General features: G+C 37.8%; 1 protein-coding gene across 1 annotated transcript; it reads left to right on the top strand.

Annotated features, from left to right (window-relative positions):
• Nucleotides 1–4: 4 nt before the first annotated feature.
• LOC101512814 (sugar transport protein 10-like) lies at nucleotides 5–1,155 on the top strand (the record flags this gene model as incomplete). Its single annotated transcript, XM_073364812.1, has 2 exons — nucleotides 5–586; nucleotides 724–1,155. Coding segments are annotated over 2 exons (1,014 nt in total), but the record flags the coding sequence as incomplete, so codon positions are not given.
• Nucleotides 1,156–1,168: the final 13 nt, after the last annotated feature.

Below are 1,168 nucleotides of genomic sequence, written 5' to 3'. Positions count from 1 at the left end.
GATTAGAGGAGCACTTAATATGGGCTTCCAAATGATGATTACAATTGGTATCCTAATTGCAAACCTTATCAATTATGGGACTTCCAAGCACGAAAATGGATGGAGAATTTCCTTGGGTGTAGGAGCTGTGCCTGCAATTTTGTTGTGTTTGGGATCCCTTTTCCTGGGTGACACACCTAACTCCTTGATTGAAAGAGGTAAACATGATAATGCTAAGATAATGTTGCAAAAGATTCGTGGTACTAAGAATGTTGACGAGGAGTTTCAAGACCTTATAGATGCCAGTGAACAAGCTAAAAAGGTGGAACACCCATGGAAGAACATTGTACAACCAAAATATAGACCACAACTAACTTTTTGTAGTTTAATTCCATTTTTTCAACAATTCACTGGAATTAATGTTATCATGTTTTACGCACCTGTCTTGTTCAAGACTTTGGGATTCGGCAATGAAGCTTCCCTTATGTCGGCAGTCATCACTGGAGGCGTCAATGCAATTGCCACATTTGTTTCCATTTTCACTGTAGACAAGTTTGGAAGAAAGATCTTGTTCATTGAAGGTGGAATCCAAATGTTTATTTGCCAGGTAAAGATGACAATTGATTTCCTAAAAATGAGTTTTACCTACACCTAGTATACATGGTTTAAAATATTAATTCTTTCTCCATTTTTCATATGAAAATTATTCCCGTATGTAAATGTTTCAACTATCAATTCTTGTAGATTGGTGTTGGAGGAATGATTGCTGCAAAGTTTGGACTAAGTGGTGAAGGCTCATTAACTAAAGGTGAAGCCAACCTTCTCTTATTTTTGATATGTGCATATGTTGCAGCTTTTGCCTGGTCTTGGGGTCCATTGGGTTGGTTGGTTCCTAGTGAAATATGTTCGCTTGAAGCTCGGTCTGCAGGTCAAGCTATTAATGTTGGCGTGAACATGTTATTTACATTTTTCATTGCACAAATCTTTCTCACATTGCTTTGCCATTTGAAGTTTGGTCTTTTCTTCTTTTTTGCCGGCTTTGTCGTTATTATGACAATCTTCATAGCCTTGTTCTTGCCTGAGACAAAGAACGTTCCTATTGAAGAAATGAATAGAGTGTGGAAGTCACATTGGTTTTGGGCTAAATTTATTTCTGATGAGGGTGTTGTCGGCGAAGTTGAACACAACA

This window comes from Cicer arietinum, unplaced genomic scaffold, assembly GCF_000331145.2.
Source record: "Cicer arietinum cultivar CDC Frontier isolate Library 1 unplaced genomic scaffold, Cicar.CDCFrontier_v2.0 Ca_scaffold_6396_v2.0, whole genome shotgun sequence".
NCBI lineage: Eukaryota > Viridiplantae > Streptophyta > Magnoliopsida > Fabales > Fabaceae > Cicer > Cicer arietinum.
Note: the sequence above shows the minus strand (reverse complement) of the source record. Positions and strands in the feature narration are given on the sequence as shown.